The following is an 18526-nucleotide window of genomic DNA, read 5'->3' as shown; positions in this document are numbered from 1 at the left end:
AATGTGAAAATATGGACAAAGTCTGCGTCAGCACCGTTGTATCGACGACCTAAATACAGCCCAAAGTTTCATGTATGGGGAGGGATATCCTTATTAGGAACGACCCCGCTGTGTGTGTTTGAGGGAAATCTGACAAGTCAGCGCTACACTAACATATTAGATAATTTTCTCCTTCCAAGTGCACATGTGTTTTATGGAAATGACTGGATTTTGCAGCAAGATAATGATCCTAAACACACCGCAAAACATGCCAAGCAGTGGTTTCAGGAGAAAAATGTGACTGCTTTACCATTTCCTGCATATAGTCCTGACTTAAATCCCATTGAGAACATTTGGGGGATGATGAAGGAATGTGTGAATCAAAAGGGATTAACAAAAATTGAAGACATGAGAGAAGTGGTCCGATACTGGGACAGCATAACTCACGAGACACTAACCTCTCTGATAAGAAGTATGCCTACCCGTCTTAGACTGTGCCGTGAAGCTCAAGGAGACTTGATAAAATATTAAATTGTTACCTACACAACATGAAAAGGTCAGTTCACTTTCACAATACATTCAATTTTATCTGATTTGTTCTCGTTTAATAATATGAAATGCTTTAGCTATTCTCAATAATTTTGAACCATACTGTAAGACTCTGTTCACTGTACTGGTCTGTACAGATCAGCCTACAAATGCAAAACCACTGTTTGTGGTTAGAGCTCTTAGAGCAGAAGCGGTTGCTCAAACCCCGACCCTTTAAAACAAAAACACGTTCATGGACGGTGATGCTCGTTGTCCAGTCTTTCGTTCTGCATTACGGGGACAGGATTGTACGCACGCGTGCAAGCGCTTACATATGCAACTATCTGTGTAAATGTCAAACTCGAAGGCAACTTTGCACCAAATTTCATCTCATCTCACATTATCATTTGGCTTATCGGGCCTTTTGCGCCGTGCTTCCAGTGTTTTGGTCATCAGCGGTACTCGTGATCAGGAGTTTCACCCAAGTCCGATACTGCGTCACATACATAGGGCGTTCCCCCATCTACGAAATAATATTACAGAGATATCATGCAAAACAGCGCTTAAAATCAGCTCACTCACTCACTCACCACCCCTAACTGCACCCCCCCCCCCCCCCCAAAAAAAAAAAACAAACAAAAAAAAAACAAAAAACAAAAAAACAAAAAAACAAGAAACAAAAAAAACTCTAAGGAATATAAAGTAAGAGACATCAAAGACGTCACAGTAATGTTACAAGTTTCTGTTTCTGTTACATGATAATATCATAAATATCGTAAAAAGGCAGATATTGTCATTTTATACCGATTTCATCGTCATTATCATTCACACTATGGTTGATTTTTTTTAAAAATCCAAACATATATTTACGCCAATTCACTGATCGGTGTCTTGAAGTAAACAAAAATAGCCAGCTGTACCATCCTAAACAGCGGTCGGTTAGATAAAAGGTCACTCAAACACGTGGTTACATCAAGATCCAGCTATTCCAGGAATAGATAGGAACGGTCCAGGTGCGCGTTTCTCTTACTGTGAGCTTTCAGTACAGGTGACAGGCTCACCATGCAAGCACCACCATGGGCCCTCGGGCTCGCCGCGATCTGCGCGGCTCTGAGTGTTACGCGCGCACAGAAGTTCCCCTGCAACCAGCCCAAGAGTGCAAACGGTTCCTTCTATGACTTCACTGTGCAGGACATTCACAACAAGGACGACATCGACTTCGAGCAGTTTCGTGGCCATGTCGTCCTCGTCGTCAACGTCGCTAACTACTGAGGCAAGACCCCCCAGTACTTCGGTCTGAATGCACTGCAGACTCAGTTTGGGGGGAACGGCGACTTCCACGTGTTGGGGGTACCCTGCAAGCAGTTCAATCTGGTTAGTGTTCTAGATGACAGAGAAAGTGTGAGAGTGCACCTGTTGTGTTGGTCTGTGTGTGACTGAGTTTCTTTGTATGGTATTGTCCAACATGACAAAAGGCTTGGACACAAGTGCACCATTTACTGTCACCGTTAGTAAGTGACTGAGGGTTGTAAGCTGCTTTTAGATCAGTATTTATTTGTATATTGACCTATCGGCTGATATAACAAGTATTATACTTCAGTAATGTGGCGGGAGCGATAGAGTAGCAGTGTGTTTGAAGTGTTCAATAACAAGTATTATACTTCCATACTGCGGCGGGAGCGATAGAGTAACAGAGTGTTCACCCGTCTTGGTGTATGCTCAGGTGACAGTGGGTGCACTATGCACCCATCGTCAGTGATATTCGGTGATTTGCTAAAACGGCTTTAAATCTTGGAATTAGCAAATCTTTTTGACCAAACGCTTAATTTCTTGGGCGTCCATCGCGCCCAACACTGAAGAACGGGTTGAATGGGCAGTGAATTGGTAGCCGAAAGGATGTAACCTTCCATCTTCGTTTGAATGATCCTAAGGGAGTGTGGACGGAAATTTGAGAGCAAATTTTCACTGATCCATGGGTAAAGATAACGATGCAGCTTTCAGTCTGTTATCAAGTATTGAACACCGTAGTACAATTAAATGACAAATACATATGTTTGATTACATCATGAACTGTCCCTCCCATTAAATTAGTACACGTTGAAGGTAGTGGAGATGTTGAATGTTAACGGCAGCTGTTTGTTTTCAGGAGGAACCTGGTGCTAACGGGACCGAGATTCTGAACGGCCTTATTCACGTCCGTCCCCGCATCGTTCCTAATTTTAACCACACCCAAATCATGGACGTCAATGGCGCCAATGAACACGCCTTATTCACGTATCTCAAGGTCTGTGTGTAATGCCATAGTCAGCATAACTATAACGACTATGTTCAAATTTGTTTGCAGTCAGTCTCAAACATTAAGTCTCTTGAAACTGGACAAGTGTAAGTGATATTTCACCTGTCCCCACAGTTTTGAGCTAACCCTGTTTGAACAAGACTTCATGTGATCCACGTTTACTGTCAGTTTATTACGTTTCAGCCTGTTGCAATAACGAAGCATTGGGAACAACAACATAATCTCCCCAATACCACTTGTAATTTAGGACAATTATCACCACAGTTCTCACTGTCCTCAAAACAGTTATGTAGTCTTATTCTCGCGTACTAGTGTCAATATGGAAGAATGAAGGGAAAGGGTTAGTAGTTTCCTAAAGATGAATTTCACAGTTACTATATTTCCATTGATATCATAGTGGTAAATAGTACTCAATATGAATACTCGAGTCTGTACCGCTACACCAAACAAATCATATCACAAAATAACAGTAATAGGCCTCAGCACAACTAATGACTTTTTACGTCGGCTATACGACGAAATTGGTTGATTTGTTGTTTAACGCCAGGTGAATATAGACATTCATTATTTTTAGCTCATATTGACCCACCAGTGGTACCCGTCAGTAAATCAAATGAAAATATGAAATTCCTGTCATCACTGAACACAGATATAACGGTCATATATTATTTTCAGAAATACTGTCCAGCCGTTGACCCGGTGTTCCGCCAAGCCCTCATCTACGATCCTCTCAGGATTGGGGACATACACTGGAACTTTGAAAAGTTTCTGATTGGTCGTGATGGTCACGTGTCGTGGCGCTACCATCCCAAACACCAGCCAGTAGATATTAGTGGTGAAATCAAGTCCGAGCTGGCTAAACCAGCCCCCAAACACTAACACCTGTACTTATTTCATTGTGTCTTTTGAATGTGATTGCAGCATGGTAAAGGTCGTCATGTTATAACTGATTTATTCCATGTTTTATGAATCATTGAAACGGTAATGTGACAGATACATGCAGCCAATGACGAGATCACCCAAAACAACCAATCAGGTTGCAGGTGTTTTCCGACCAGGTGCCGACAGAACGGACCTTCAGTGCATTCGGTTCCCCTCGACGTGCCTGCTGCTCCCGTCTCTCTCACAAACAGTTTACATGCATATAAAACGTGAAATAAACACAGCATTCAGAACAATTGCCGTTGTATCTTGAGTATTTTCTTCATGTTTCAATTTTGTGACATTGTCGGGACCAAAGGCCAAGTGATGATGCGGTCTTACCTTGAAATACTCTGACAGGCACAGATAGGGTTAAAGAACGAATAAACTCACATTTTTCGTACTCGTTTAGCCGTTACACATGATTGACTTGTGGCTAGTCTTCGCGGAACACCATATTTTTTTCTTAAAAAATTAAATGTTGCCAAAAAGTCGCCTCCTTCAGTCTCGCCCGTCAACGAAACCACAGACTGGTTACATAACGCAGTCGCCAGATTGTTTCGGTTAGTTGTAACTCGCTCGTCGATTTGCTGATTTCTCGACGTCAACAAAGACATGCCGTATCGTTAGGTTGCTGTCAAATGCTCCCAGGTGTCGGATGATGCTGTCACTGGACCCCACAGTTCGTTCTAAATATGGTATTTGTGAGTGCGAAGCGAGCGTTTTGGAAGCCCCCCTCCCTTAAATCAGGTGGTTCGATACCTACCTCGTTTCCAGTATAGAAGATGCTAATTAGATTTGTATTCATCTAGTTAAAACATATCAAAACTACTTACTAGTAAATGACTGATAACCAAAAGCGTTTTGCATGACACAGCTTGTAACATACGGATTCCATCATCGGAAGTGATCAAGGTTTTAGTCGAAGTGACAATAATATTGTAAGCAGTGTTATACTGACACCCACCTCGCTTCCAAGAGTGAAATTGTTATGTTATAAGCAACGTTGTGCAAAATCATTTTGTCTATCAATCAAATACATAGTTTACTACCAGTAGAAAGTAGTTTACATGTTGTAACTCGGTGAAAACGATCCTAAATAGCATGTATTCTCAGACTGGCTGATGTTCGCGACAGAGCGCCGCCATTTTGTAAAATCGTGGCGTCACGGTCTAAAGTTAGTTTGAGAATCAATTGGATTATGGTTTGTTTTCATCAAGTGAAAAGATCAAAACTACCTTCTGCTCGTAGTTAAATATGTTTTTGAATCAGAACGAAACAGTTTTTGCATGACACCGCCTGTAACAGAACGCTTTAGAACGATTATGACAAGCGATTTTGATTGAATCGTCTATGAAAACAGGTTTAAATAGCAGTAGATTGTGAAAACATGAACCTTTCATTTTCAAAACAATCCTCACGATTGCAGGTTTAGATAATCTATCCCCGGAAATGTAGATGAATACTACAGAAACCCACATAGGTATAGCTCATATTACGTCATGGAGGCGCGCCCCGCTGATTGGTTGGAATTTCATTCGCCGGAAAGAATTGTGATTTAAGGTAATTAAATGTCGAAACGAGTAGTTTTAATGACGGGTCTTCATTTATAACGATGTCAATAAATGTATTTATACCCCCCTAAAGTAATATGTGATTATTAAAGTCAATATATCCATAAGGTCTAACCGCTAAGATTCACAGATGATAATAGGTACCATTGAGGTTAGTGCAACATGATAATAGAGCCTTATTATAGAGCTTGGATACATTTCAAGCTGTGACAAGGTACTCATAAGGTCACTTGAACACATTTCGAGGTACATTCGGCTTGAGTACAACGTGCTCATGAGGTCTGATCTGAGGAGTTAAAGCATGTTTAGAGGCACGATCGCAGTTAAAGTTAACGTGATCAGGAGGGCTTATCTTAAGGCCTAAACATATTCAGAAGTGAAGTCGAGGGTCAATGCATGGTGAACATAATGCTCTATTTGAGAGTTTGAAACACTGAGAGGTGCAGTCATGGCCAAAAGGAACTAACAAAATTACTTATGGAATTATTGAATAGTACCAAATGACTTCCCCACTGTTTAGTAACTGGGTACCGGACAGCCCAAGAATAGGGTCCAACTTCGTAGGTGATGACTGCATCCAGACCGACAACCACGTTTGCGGAAGTCGTTCAGAAGTTTGTCATCGAAAAAGTCTTGAAATCGTAATACTTGAACGAACACTGCACGAGCGTGCGCACATGTGTGTGTGTGTGTGTGTGTGTGTGTGTGTGTGTGTGTGTGTGTGTGTGTGTGTGTATGTGTGTGTGTGTGTGTTACTAAATTCTGTGGTATATCTTTAACCAATAGGATTATATCTAACTACAGTTCCTTTGATTTCTTTTTAGACGGATGAATTGCTCACTAACACAAAGTCTGATAATTACCAGCAAGCAGTTCCCCCTTGTAGAGGTAGTGAAAAGTGACAATAAAATAATCATCGTTTCATAAACAACTTTTTTATTCGGGTGTCAAGAATTGTAAGACAAATCATCAGGGTAGTTAATTTGATGTGACTCTGCAAAATTGGTTTTGGTGTAATCATTAGATTTTGGGTTGGTGAGCATTCATTGTTCTTCAATGAAATCAAGCTTGTCCTGTGTACTCAAGTGTTGATAGTGCAATCAGGCGTTGTGAAGCACCTACACGGTACAGAGGACGTGTGTCTAAAGTTAGTTTTACTATACGTGAACCAACAAATGATGATTACACTCGTGAACTGCCATGACATGGCCATATGACTCTCTTGGCTCCAGAGAAGGACGAAATGCAGTGCTGAAATTGGATGGGAATTGGACAGTTGCAAGGTTATCGCCAGATGTACTCAGTACACGGTACTCTCGACTGGATCGCATACTGTGAGTACATGTACGTCTTTGACTAGAACCCTGACGTCATTACTAGGCCTTAATTCATTCTGAACAAATGTGAAAAATACATACAACGTTCACGAGAAAAGAAAGTTAAACTTTCATTTTCTAACGTACATATCCCTTGGTGGACACCATAGTAGGTGTATTTGTTAGTATAATAACGTTCAGGCACCTTGTTCGTGTTAAAAAGTGATCTCTTGTTACCGGATACCTGGTGTTCGCGCTAAACAAGTACCCATGGTAATGCTTTTTGTGATGACCCGACCCCAGTAAGGCCTACAGTGTCATCTGCAATGTTCTAGATAGCGATGGTCATGGCAAAGGACACAAACGTCACGTGTGACCCATCTGTCCAGCCACAGCTGGTTAGATAACACAGCTCTCCCAGTTTCCCCGTCACTCCACACAGGACTCTTGTGATGACAGGAGCGACGTCGTGGACGGCGGGACTGGCAACGCTGGTCATCGCCTTGTGTGGTGTTCGTGGCCAGAAGGTCACGTGTCATACACCTACAAAAACCATGAACACCTTCTATGATTTTAAGATCAACGATGTTTTCGATGAGAAACTGATAGACTTCAGCGACTTCCGCAACAAGGTTGTCCTTGTCGTGAACGTCGCTACCTACTGAGGCCACACCCACCAGTATAACGGTCTGAATGCACTTATGACCGACTATGCTGGCCAAGGGGACTTCCTGGTTCTCGGGCTTCCCTGCAACCAGTTCCTTAAGGTTAGTAAAATCACCTGTGCCTTTCATAAATTCAATATATTGCAATTTGTCAATGTAAGGCAAAACTGTAAATTAGGTTATAATGTTACAGAACACTGTGGATAACGGTCACCAGACCAGACACATATAAAGTTATCAAAACATGTGTGCGTCTTGGAGTATTCAAGATCATTACCGGCCCTAACTGTCATCTCCTCACTTTTTGACGGAAACATGAAAATACATACAATGATATTGTTTCAACACTATTTGGTGTGTATTGCACAACACAATAAACATTAAAGGTTTTATGTAAGATAGTATCGATATCTGCAACCATCTCTAGTCCTACACTGGCTCGTTGTTACATTATCCCAAAAATAAAACCTGCATATTCAGGCCTATGTTCTTGTCCATTTGACACGAATGCCAAATTCATTTATTCATTCTTGTTCAATGATCTCAGCATTAGCTTTCTGTCCCAGCATTAGTATTTTATACTATAAGAACTGCATCAGATCTCATGTTGAGTTCACTGGCTGATACGACTCGCCACGTATTAATCTAAAAACTCCACATGTTCAAATAACTATATTAACGCATGATCGAAAGACCCGTATGCGCACGACCTAGTAGACTCTCATAAGCGGATCCAGAGGTGGGTCTGTTTAATGACCATTGAAACTCGGGTGAAATTGAAGTATGCACTCCCCCCCTCTCTCTCTCCCCCCCCCCCCCCCCCCCAACACACCCAACACACCCAAAAAAAAAAAAAAAAGACAAAGAAAACAACAACAAAAAAAAAAGAGAAGCAAATCCAGATAAACAACACCCACACCTTTTCTCAACAGTGAGCACCCTTTTTAAAAAGCTGTATCCGACCCCGATTGTTCTCTGTAACACGAGTTGTTCCCTCACAGCAAGAGCCTGGGGCTAACGGCACGGAGATCATGAACGGGGTGAAGTATGTGCGACCCCGTCTCACACCCCTCTTCAACCTCACCCAGAAGATCGACGTGAACGGCCAGTACCAACATCCCCTCTACAGGTTCCTCAAGGTACGCTGAAGGCGGTCACTGAGTGAGTTGGGTTAAAACCGCTGTTATTACGACAAATACTAAGCTAATGAACACCCAGCCCTTTCTCACAAACAAGCGACGTCTCGTGAATCCGTTTGACGTCAATGTACATTTATTATTATTTACATTATTTACATCAGGTTAGAAATAACCGAGTTCATAATTAACGCATGTGTCCCTGGGAAAACATCCCTTCTCGAACACAAATGTATTGCATTCGTCATTTTCCGTCACCTAGGCGGTATGGTCTATGTCATTCGAATGTTATTGTGACGTAGGGTTGGAATGACGTCTCACAACACACGACGTCAATCTGCAACTGTGGTTGCTTAATACGGCATTGTGATCAGTGCAATCTTTGAACGGGAAGAAGAAAATAGCACATTCGCATGTGTGTTAAACTGATTTTACGAAAGTTATGGAAGCGTTCATGCGCCACCCCCGCTTTTGGTTGGGGAAACGCTCTGACTCTCTTTTTGTAAAATTTTATAACACACATAGTCGTATTGTAATGTCTATGTAAACTAATATCTTAACCAAAAACGACCCCAGTCATAACAACACATAATATATGAAATCTTAGAGCCCTTTTTGACTAGTCAGCACACCACTGTGTCTGATCGGACGTCAGACACGTCCTATGTAGTGACGATTAGTTACTGTCAGAATCTCATCACAATATGGTCACGGTTTTCAGAGTTACTGCGACAGTGTCAGGACCGAGTATCGGACGTCCAGCTGGCTCTTCTACGAACCCAAGGAAATTGGGGATGTGTACTGGAACTTCGAGAAGTTCTTGGTTGGGGCGGACGGACACGTGAAGTTCCGGTACAGCCCCAGCGTCCAGCCCATCGACATCAGGCCCGACATCGAGGCTCTGCTGGGGCGCCATGTGCCAGTGGTTGGCTAACCTCGGATATCACGTGATATGAACAAACCAATCAAAGTTGTTTATTATGTTATCTTGTGTTTGCCATGGTCAAGAAGTTAACAGCGAATGACAGATGCGCTATAAACAAGACACGTTGTGGGCGTATCTCGAGAAGAAGCTGTGGGTTTGGGATTAAGTGCATTCGATCCCTCTCTAGTGGTTTCTGCTGTGGTGACGTCTTCTTTAACATGGCACCCACGATATACGTCAATAAAACCGATCCTTGTACAGATTTTATTGTATTTGATTTGGCTGCACAGTTGTAACATAAATGTCCAAATGCCGGTTTATGTACTTAATATCATATCATCAGGGATTCACATAGACTTTGAAAAAGTGGAAGTCACGGTCACTCACAGTATATGTCTTGGACTCTCACTGTAGGTGTAGAATGCATTGGCACGTTTATATTACGGACGTGCAGTAATACAGCGTTCACCTGCCACTTGTTGTGTCCATCTATTACTGTCTATAAAGTATTATCACGTGGATGCCTAATAATTTCCCAAACTCCGCAATGAGTTATATGTATTTTTAAGCAAGCCATATCGCCCTGTAGCATCCATGATAACAAAGACATAAGCTATTTTGTACTTTTATTCATTGGATGAAGTCTGTAAATAGATGGAAATACAAAGTAACAGGAAACAGTTTAGTCAATCTATATCTTTTATTTCTCCCTGAAATAGAAAATCACAGAACATAATACTACTGAAACTAGCATTGGAAGACAAAGCTGGTATATGTGAATAAGCAGACCCGTATCCCAAATATTGCACATTTCGTTGGCTTGGCAATGTTCTTTTTTTCAAAAATAATTCGGTCTTATGAGGAACATGTTGAAACACATAAAACATTTTTTCTACTTCACGCCATGAAAATGATATTCCTTTATTTACACACTATCTTAGAATCGGTTGGTTTCACTAATACTGGACGATGTGGCGTTGTGGCTCTCAGCTTATGTGTATTTACAGCCTTCATCCAGGGAAAGGAAGGGGAGACAACCTAGTTTAAATGTTGCCGGTTGTCGGTGTGCTGCTTAGAGCATTAGTTTCCTCACATTGACAACTGGTTATGACATCCATCTGAAACATCAAAAACACGTGTGTCTGAATAAATCTAGTGAACATTAAAGTGAGGTGTAATACTTGATGTGATGTGATTTGATAAGCACGGGCGGTGGAGTAGCCTAGTGGTTAAAGTGTCCGCTCGTCACGCTGAAGACCTGTGTTCAATCCCCTCATTGGCACAATGTGTAGAGCGAATTTGTTGTGCCCCTGTCCCTGTCATAATATTGCTGGAATATCGCTAAAAGCGGCGTAACACCGTCCTCAATCACCAACTCATGAACATATTCATTTGTTTGATGGTGTAAAATCGGATTCAGTCAGTCAGATACGAATAGGTAAGGCTTCCTGGTGGCCTAATATCGCACTAGGCACCGCAATAACATACAGCTGAATGTCATTGTACAGTTACTTCAAATGCTGAACCGTTAAGCCAATCTTATCACCGGATTAAAAACAACGACGGATGAACCCCTGCTCCCTCGAACTACTTACAGTTGTATTGTAGGCAGTTTGTCCGATACACTTGACTTGGATGGACTGTTGTTCCACCTTGGGCGTGCAGCACTTAGTTGCTACCTGCCCACAGCCTCCTCCACACTGACCAAAGTCCATGAAGATGGACTCGCATCCCTTGGCGTCCTTCCTGGACCCCCATGCTGCCATCTTGGAGCAGTTCACTGGTTTAACTACAACACAAGATGGGACAATAGTTTACAATGTTCGGTGGATGAGTGAAACAGTAAGGTTCCATTTGTTTAATTCATCACACTGATAGTTCCAAAATCAAGTTTAAATTTAATAGATCACAAAATTTAGGGAGGGCCATGCCTTTCACTGCCGTGGATCTGCACTATTCTCTTATAGCAGGGATGCTGGATAGCCCGGTAGTTTCCTCGTCCCGGATTCGATTCCCCACACGGGCACAATGCGTGTAGTTCTTTTCTGGTATCCCCCCAAAAGCGGCCTAAAACTGAACTCACTCACCTTCACATGCGAACTCCTGTACAATTGTCATGGGCAGACTCTTCACACAAGCGTCCCTCTCCAGCTCGCACAAGTTGACGTAGGTCCTGACGAAGTTGCCCACACGGCCGCAGACGGGGTCGTAACCTCGGTTGTCGCACTTGCGGCAGGTACAGTCGGTTGAGGAGGTCTCATTGTTGGGGACACACACCTGAGCCTTGGGACACGTGGTGGCAGTGCAGGGCCCTGTCATATGTTTACAACACATTGATGCCCATACAGTAATGGTGTCTTAACAACAGCGTATTCGTTTTGCAGCCGAGTTGTACAGCAGAGTTGCGCTGTGTTGTTGTACTGTACAGTAAAACTGAGTAGTTTTACAGAGTTGTGCAGTATTGTTTAACAGTAGAGCTGTGCTGTATGTATGTACAGAAGGGTTGTACAGCAGGGTTATACAGCAGAATATTAAAAAGTATGTATTTTAAGTAAGGTTGCCGAGTTGTACAATAGGTTTTTATAGCGGTTTTACAGTAGATATTAGAGATTTAGGGTAGGGTTATACAGTATAGTTTTACAGCATTGTTGTACAGTTGAATTATACACAGGACCTGTAAAGTATATAGCAGCACAGCAAAGATTTTACAGTATAGTTTAACAGAGGAGTTGTAAAGTAAGCATTAACAGTAGAATAGTTTAACTGTAATGCTTTACAGTAGGGTTTTACAGGGGATGTTTCAGAAGATTTGTACACTTGCCGAATTGTACGACAGAGCTTGTACAAAAGTGTTTTGTCAATGGACGTTTGCTATCAGATTCAAAATCGCGGTTTTACGTTTCTTAGTGTTTATGGTAACAAGACGCTATATTTGGATATCAATATCATAAAGTAAGAAATATTGTAAAACATGGTAAGTCTATAAGCACTGTGCCCAGTGCAGATTCGCCCAGGGCACGTTCCATAAAGATTTCTTACATCACTGTAACTCTCATGTCCAAAATTGCCTTACCGGGTTCCTCAGACAGATTCCATAAAGGGACCCCTGATACTTACTTTGAGAACAATGTATGAGCCAATGAACATTTCTTAGATCTGTAGCGCCCTGCTTTTCTTGGTGTGACCCATAACACTCGATGGTGTGTTCAGACTTCTTACCTTCTGGGCATGTCCTGTAGCACAGGGCGATGGCCGTCTCCTTCAGCGGGTTGCCATTGGAGTCTAAAGCGTTGCCAAGGGGAACACGCGTTCTTGATTCGAACCCAGTACCACATGTGACACTGCAGGGTCCCCATGGTCCCCACTGTGCCATAGGATAACCTGCAATACAGCACAACACACTACAGGCAAAGTACATGGTTCCATCTGTGTCATAGGGTAACCTGCAATACAGCACAACACACTACAGGCAAAGTACATGGTTCCAACTGTGTCATAGGGTAACCTGCAATACAGCACAAAACACTACAGGCAAAGTACATGGTTCCATCTGTGTCATAGGGTAACCTGCAATACAGCACAACACACTACAGGCAAAGTACATGGTTCCAACTGTGTCATAGGGTAACCTGCAATACAACACAATACACTACAGGCAAAGTACATGGTTCCATCTGTGTCATAGGGTAACCTGCAATACAGCACAACACACTACTGGCAAACCTCGGATACCTAGGATAATCTGGAATATAGTACAGTACACTACAGGCAAAGTAATGACCCCGACCACGCCCCCCCCCCCCCCCCCCTCCACACACCCCTTTTACTATGTCAAAGGGTAGCCAGCAACAAATTATTGTTGCCTGAAACACTACCCCTATTCCTCTCGTACATTACAGAAAGCATGTTCTTCGGACTCCAATCCTACCCGTACATTAAAACGCGGCACCACATTGTAATTTACGCCAAGTATGTCATGTTGGAGATGGCATTATCATCCCTTTCTCAACAAAACAAATTGATTGTTGTCGGGGAAATGGTACCTGCTCCAGATCCTTCACATTCCTTGCCAGTGGAGACAATGGTGATCTCTGAGTTGCCCAGGCCACACGTATACTTATCAAAGTCGCACCTGCTCTTGAACATCAGGTGAGTAGAGGAGCAAACTGCCTCTGCAACACAGACAAATGTAGATAGATAGACAGACAGACAGACAGACAGACAGACAGATAGATAGATAGATAGATAGATAGATAGATAGATAGATAGATAGATAGATAGATAGATAGATAGATAAACAAATAAGTAAATAAAGTTTTCTGCATTTAAGGGCACTGTTCTATTTCATTAAGGAATAATTTTTATTTTACTACAGGTCAAGAGTTGTAATGAAGCATCATGCAATATATTGCCTACAAGTCTGTAGATGCTCTTGTACTACCCGTAGATCGTAACGTACTAGCAGAGGTGTACGTATAGCTGGACCAGAAATTATTGAGAATTTTAGGAATATGCTTAATTAGATTTCAAGCATAAACAACCTTGACCATTCAAGAGAGACAACTCCGTTAATCACTTTTCATTAGTTTGTGAAAAGTTACCCCCCTTTGTTTACTTGCTAGCAGACGACATTTTCAATGATCCTCGGTATGGATGATTTAGAGAAGGGTTAGTTGATTTTAGAGTATGATAACTAGGACTTCAGATCACCTGAAGTGATTTCTTGTAGAACAGGCATCCCTTTGTCCACTGTTTATCGTGTTTTGAAAAATATTGCTAATGAATGTAAATGGCACTGAGCACCAGTGAAGGCCCAGAAAATAGACTGTCGGTGACAGGAAGCTTGTATTTCTATCCACAAAAGGAGTTTAGAAAACGTAAGGCTGGATATGACTGATAGAGGAGCTGTGGCTGTTTGTAAGGAGACAATTCGAACTGAGCTGTATGCAGTGGGTTGGCAGAAAAGTTGAGGAATTCCCTCACCGATCATGAGACCTGAACAAAAGGCGCGAGGGTTGAACTGGTGCTTACAGCATAGCAATTTTAACCCGGGCAGTGTGATTTTCTCAGACGTAAGTTTTATGTTACTGGTTCCTAATACACTGAAATTCTGGACCAAACAAACTGAAAACCCTTTGTATCAGCGCTCAAAGTGCAGTCCGAAATGTAACGTGTGGGGTGGCGTATCTGTGTTAGGGGCAACGTCCCTCTGTGTATTTGATGGGAAATAAACTGTGATCGGTACACAGACGTTGGAAATGTTTGGATTTTCCAGCAGGACAACGACGCAAAATATCGTTCAAAGCATTCACAGGCCTGGTTACGGACCCAAAATATGACATTAGATTGGCCAACCTATATCCCTGACCTTATTCCAACAGAAACTGTTTGAGGACTTATGAAAGAAAGTGTCAATGAGAAAAATCTGACAAACATTGCTGAAATGAAAGAAGAGGTGGTCCGATATTGGGGCAGCATGGACCATGACTTTCTAACTTCTTTGATCAGTAGTATGCCACGCCGCACTGAAGCCTGCATTGCATTTTTGACTTGACAAAAGACTTACTGTTCACCCGTTCCTGAATCTGGAGTTGTGTTCTGCTAGTATTCAAATTTAATGCCTGGGTAATGAGTGAAAAAAGAATCAAATATTTGCAATCTTTAAATTTTCAATAATTTCTTGTCATACTATATTTACCTATAGTAACGTTGGCCTCCGACTCCTGACAGACAGGGCACTGACATTTTGCCTTGCCGTTCTCCACCACACACACCTGGCTCGGCAGCTCGCATTTCGTGTTGGCACAATCATCTGGAACACCGAACTCGCTTATAGTCATACCCTCCAGACCCAGTCCGACCAGAGATTAACACCCATCCATCTACCCTTCCATGATATAGACGTATTATACATGTATATCATCCAGGGATCCATCGACCCTGTAGTTTTCTAAACACTTTCATGTTTGAAAAGCAGCTGTAAACAGCACTGCACTGCAATGCTAAAGGAATTGTTTATCGAGATGCCCTTTAAACTTGGCTCCTTCATTTAAGAATCAGCTTTCTCTTAGGTTTGTAACAAGGGGAAATCGAGACATGATTACACTGACAGCCACACAACGACTTGATGTGATGCAGGAAAAAGTAGTTCCTCACATAGAACTTGACAGTTAGTAGGTTCAAATTGGTTTGCATCTTTTGTGTTTTGGTTACAACAAAATAATTCCAATAATACTACCACTGACTCCCTTAAGAACTATCCCTGCATGTCAGTGACATGGCATCGTAATGCATGTACATCTAATGCAGGACGACAAAATGGCTCTGACACAATAAACGTCAGTTTCAAAGTTGTTCGTGAAATTGTGCCAATTACAAAGAACACGTCACAATTTAATTCTGGACTCACAAAAGTCCAGAAACTCTCAGCACTGTGACCACTCTCGCACAAGCGATTTCGCAAAATTAAACAGGCAGCTGTTATGTATGTGTGCTAAGGATGAAAAAATGAAAAAAATTTTTTTCGAAAACTCAAAATTTAAACTCGCTCGCCCATGGGCACGCCCATGGGCGAACAGTGGCCAATGGGTAGGCCCATGGGCAGGCCCATGGGCGAAAGTGTTTCATTTCATCCAGAATAAATGTTTTGGAGGTTGTAAAAGAATGAAAAAATGTTAATAAGTATCATGATACAAATTTCAGCTTGTTGTGACTTGACTCTGCTAACTGACAGCGATATTAAAAAATCTCGCACATGGGTGAAAAACATATTGGCCCATAGACGAGAATAATTAATTTCATTGAAACTACATGTTTTTTTTCCAGGCTGTGCAGTTTTGCAATAAATGAACGTGTATTTGCTAGTGTCTTGACACGAAATTAAGCTTATTTTGACTTAATTCGGCTAATTTAAAGTGATTTTTCAAAACGCCTCGCCCATGGGCGAAAACCATTTGGCCCATGGGTGAGAATATTTACTTTTACTCAAAATACACCTTTTCCCATGTTTTGGAGGTTGTGAATGGATGAAAGTATGTTCATAAGTATCATGTCACAAAATTCAACTCATTTTGAATTAATTCCGTTAATTTAGAGCTATTTAACAAAATCTCACCCATGGGCGAAAAACATTTTGGCCCATGGGCGAGAATATTTCCTTTTACGCCAAACACATCTTTTCCAGTATTTGGAGGATGTAAATGAATGAAAGTACATTTATGAGTACCATGACAGAAATTTCAACTCAAAATGTCTTTCTCCCATGGGCGAGAGTTTTCATAATTGCTCTCATTTAGAGGAATTAAGTCAAAATGAGTTTGCCTTCACTCAAAATACATCTTTTCCTGTGGTTTGGAGGTTGTAAATGAATGAGGATATATATATATATGAGTATCATGGCACAAAATCCAACTCATTATGACTTATTTCTGCTAATTGAGACCGATTTTCAAAAACATCTCGCCCATGGGCGGAAAACATTGGGCCCATGAGCGAAAATCTTTCCTTTTCACTCCAAATACATCTTTTCTAATGTTTTGGATGATGTAAATCAATGAAAGTGCCATTATGAGTATCATGACACAAACTTCAACTGATTGTGACTTAATTTTGCGAATTCAGGAAGATTTTTAAAAATATGCCAGAATAATCACTTTTACTCAAAATACATCTTTTCCTGTGTTTTGGATTTTGTAAATGAATGAGGATATATTTATATGTATCATGGCACAAAATCCAACTCATTTTGACTTAATTCTGCTAATTTGTAACAAGTACAAGAATCTGGATTTCCACGTAAATTTTCATAGTTTTTTTTATTGTCTTGGAGGTTGTAAATATATGAATGAAAGTGTGTTTATAATTATCACGAAAACAAAAATGAAGTCATTCCGGTCTTAATTCGACGAATCTCTCTCGTGGACGAAAATATATTCGTTTGCTTGTTTTCTTTATTTTGCAAACATATGGTTTAAAAATAGTTGAAATTCTAATGACAATTCAGTTTAATTTCGTGAGTGTAGTTTTATGTTGCCCTCAGTAATATCCCAGCAATATGGCGGCGGTTTGTAGATAATCGAGTTTGGATCAGACAATCCAGTGATCAACAGCATGAGCATCTACCTGCACAATTGGGAACTGATGACATGTGTCAACCAAGTCAGCGAGCCTGACCACCCGATCCCGTTACTCGCCTGTTACGACAAGCATAGTCGCTTTTTATGGCAAACATGGGCTGTTGAAACCCTTTACTTCCAGCAACATATACAATACACTTAGAATACTAAGCCTTGAGATTCTTTTGAATTTAGGTATTCTATAAATATACCAAAATTCAACCTATATCTATGAAGTTGAAGTTATTTGTGAAAGCCCCAATCAAGAGTGACCAAACTCCAGTGACTATGCGGGGACACATTAATAAACGGTGTTGTGAGATCTTTAAACTGTATTGAAATATGTCTTGCCAATTCCGCTGACATTCACCAAATGTACCTACCTAATAGTTTTAAGTGTACCTACCCAGTTTAGCATGTTTCCTTTTAATAGTGTGGTCTCCATTTTTTGTAATTCCCGTTTGCCCGTCCCGGCTTTTCTTCGTCCGAGGTTTTATGGGGTATTCTCCTATTTCTCAGACCAGAAATTATCTACAACAGGGGTAGGTCACTCGCTTGTTTTCTTTACCATTTGTACTAATTAGTATGCGCCTCCTCATGCTCCAATGCACACAGTGACCTGATTCGTCTCCATCGCAACTTAGGCTGCGTTTAACAGTACTTCAGCCAGTTTACTGTATCAGTCGAAATCTTACAATGAATGAATGAATGAACGAACGAACGAACGAACGAACGAACGAACGAACGAATGAATGAAGAGCAAGAAGTATATGTGAATGAATGAAAGAAATAATAAAAGAAAGAAGTACATATGTGAATGAATGAAAGAATAAATGATACACCCCAGCCATCCCTTCCAAAACATGCTAAAGAACGCAAAACTATCGTTAGATCAGAATGAAGATTTTTATGGATATCAACTTCTTTATGAGAGAACACAACGTTTCGGAGTTAATGCTTACTCCTTCATCAGGTGATGAAGGAGTAAGCATTAACTCCGAAACGTTGTGTTCTCTCATAAAGAAGTTGATATCCATAAAAATCTTCATTCTTGTATTTTCACTTCTAAATG

The 18526-nt window shown here is 41.2% G+C and overlaps 1 protein-coding gene and 2 pseudogenes across 2 annotated transcripts in view; 2 read left to right on the top strand and 1 right to left on the bottom strand.

Moving 5' to 3' along the window:
• The first annotated feature begins 1488 nt into the window (after positions 1-1488).
• LOC137299114 (glutathione peroxidase-like) lies at positions 1489-4215 on the top strand (annotated as a pseudogene).
• Positions 4216-7021: 2806 nt separating this feature from the next.
• On the top strand, positions 7022-10507 carry LOC137299113 (glutathione peroxidase-like; annotated as a pseudogene).
• The window catches only part of LOC137299111 (uncharacterized), an 82366-nt gene continuing 73793 nt past the window's right edge, over positions 9954-18526 (bottom strand). For both annotated transcript variants that reach the window (XM_067831615.1, XM_067831614.1), the window contains 6 exons: positions 15039-15152; positions 13384-13512; positions 12560-12721; positions 11428-11652; positions 10936-11129; positions 9954-10458 (listed from right to left, as the gene is read on the bottom strand). In XM_067831615.1, coding sequence (XP_067687716.1) covers positions 10384-10458; positions 10936-11129; positions 11428-11652; positions 12560-12721; positions 13384-13512; positions 15039-15152 — 899 coding nt within the window. In that variant the 3' untranslated portion in view covers positions 9954-10383. The remainder of the gene's footprint in view (positions 10459-10935; positions 11130-11427; positions 11653-12559; positions 12722-13383; positions 13513-15038; positions 15153-18526) is intronic.

Source organism: Haliotis asinina, chromosome 10 (assembly GCF_037392515.1).
Source record: "Haliotis asinina isolate JCU_RB_2024 chromosome 10, JCU_Hal_asi_v2, whole genome shotgun sequence".
NCBI classification, from domain to species: Eukaryota; Metazoa; Mollusca; class Gastropoda; order Lepetellida; family Haliotidae; genus Haliotis; species Haliotis asinina.
The sequence above is the reverse complement of the archived record's forward strand: the minus strand, read 5'-3'. Positions and strand labels throughout refer to the sequence as shown.